This window comes from Otolemur garnettii, unplaced genomic scaffold (assembly GCF_000181295.1).
Source record: "Otolemur garnettii isolate 467f Iridium unplaced genomic scaffold, OtoGar3 scaffold00263, whole genome shotgun sequence".
NCBI classification, from domain to species: Eukaryota; Metazoa; Chordata; class Mammalia; order Primates; family Galagidae; genus Otolemur; species Otolemur garnettii.
The window spans coordinates 23,032-24,373 of NW_003852658.1; the positions used below are offsets into that span (position 1 = coordinate 23,032).

The 1,342-nt window shown below is 55.4% G+C and overlaps 1 protein-coding gene across 1 annotated transcript in view; it reads right to left on the reverse strand.

Moving 5' to 3' along the window:
* The window catches only part of LOC100949535 (cytochrome P450 2W1-like), an 11,447-nt gene that overhangs the window by 7,996 nt on the left and 2,109 nt on the right, over positions 1-1,342 (reverse strand). The window contains exon 2 of the mRNA XM_012813403.1: positions 486-764. Coding sequence (XP_012668857.1) covers positions 486-764 — 279 coding nt within the window. The remainder of the gene's footprint in view (positions 1-485; positions 765-1,342) is intronic.

A 1,342-nucleotide genomic window follows, 5' to 3' on the forward strand; every position in this document is an offset into this window, starting at 1 on the left:
TGGGGTGGACAGTCACCAGCCTCTCCCAGCCTCCCAGGCCAAGACCACTTGGCTCTTGTCCAGGCCTAGAGGGCAGACCCACCCTCCCAAATGACTTTCCCAGCTCACCCTGGGTTGGTGCTCTGACAGGTGAGTGAGGGTGGTCAGGGAGCCTCAGGTGGGCTCAGCTGTGCCCTGTCCCAGTCCACCAACGTGGTTTTGACTTTAACAGTCCCCACAGAAAATGGAGGAGGAGATAAAGAAGGGGGAGGAACGGGGCATTTGCTGAGCCAGGCACTGTACGGGGCACTCCCTGGTGTTTCGGCCTCTAGGTCTCCCCCATGCCCTTAGGACATCAGAGCAGTGATTATCTGCATCGGACACACAAGAACACTGAGGGCAGAGTGGGGCTGACTTGCCCAAGATCACACAGGTAGCAAAGGGCTGAACTGAACTGAGATGCGAATCTGGGTCTTTTGACCTCGAGAGCTGGTTTCTTTTCACACCACAGGGACATTGATCCTCTCAGAAGTGCCCTCTTTGTTAACAGTGCTGGCCTGCACTACTCCCTGAGTGCAGCAGCCAGCAGCCGCCCCATCCCCAACAGGAAGTGCAGCCCTGCCTCTTTCTCCAAACAGGTCCCTGAAGAGTGGGGTGAGGGGCCTGCCAGACAGCTGCTCTGAGTTGGAGACCAATGCTTCCTTCACCGCCTGGAAGCCGCTCAGCACCACGACAGGTGTCAGGCCTACCCACACGGTGAACACACGTCCATGAGCCTGGGCCAGCTGCAGAGAGACCAGGTAACACTCACCTTTGGGGCACTGTCTCAGAACACCTCCACCCCTTTTCCCAGATAAGCCAAACCTGGGTCACTGGCTCCCTGTGTGCTTGGCAGGATCAGGGCCCAGCACCCCACCCCATCAGGCCTGGGAGCTGGTATCCTGTGTGGGCCATACATGTCACTTGAGTCCACCCTCAGCATCAGTGTACAAGAAGAGGTCATCTCCATTTTATGGCTTAGAAAACATAGGCCAGAAAAGGTAGCAAAGGACCAGGACCTCAAACCTAGGTATCCCAACTCCCATGTCCTTCCAGGGAGTAAGGAGCCTGAAGGTCATAATTTTCTGATATCTTGAACCAGATACTTTAAAAATATATTTGTTCAACATTGAGAAGAGAGCTGAGCCTTGCCAGGGAAAGGGCAGCATGTCCTGCCCACTGTGGCTCTCTGCAGTCATTCAGGCCTGGCTCACTCAATCCAACAGACACCCTCCACCTATCTGTCTATAGGTGAAAGCCCCTTCCCAGTCCTGAGGCTTCCTCCACCCTCCACCATGGCTTGACCCTGTTTTATGCTGGTGCT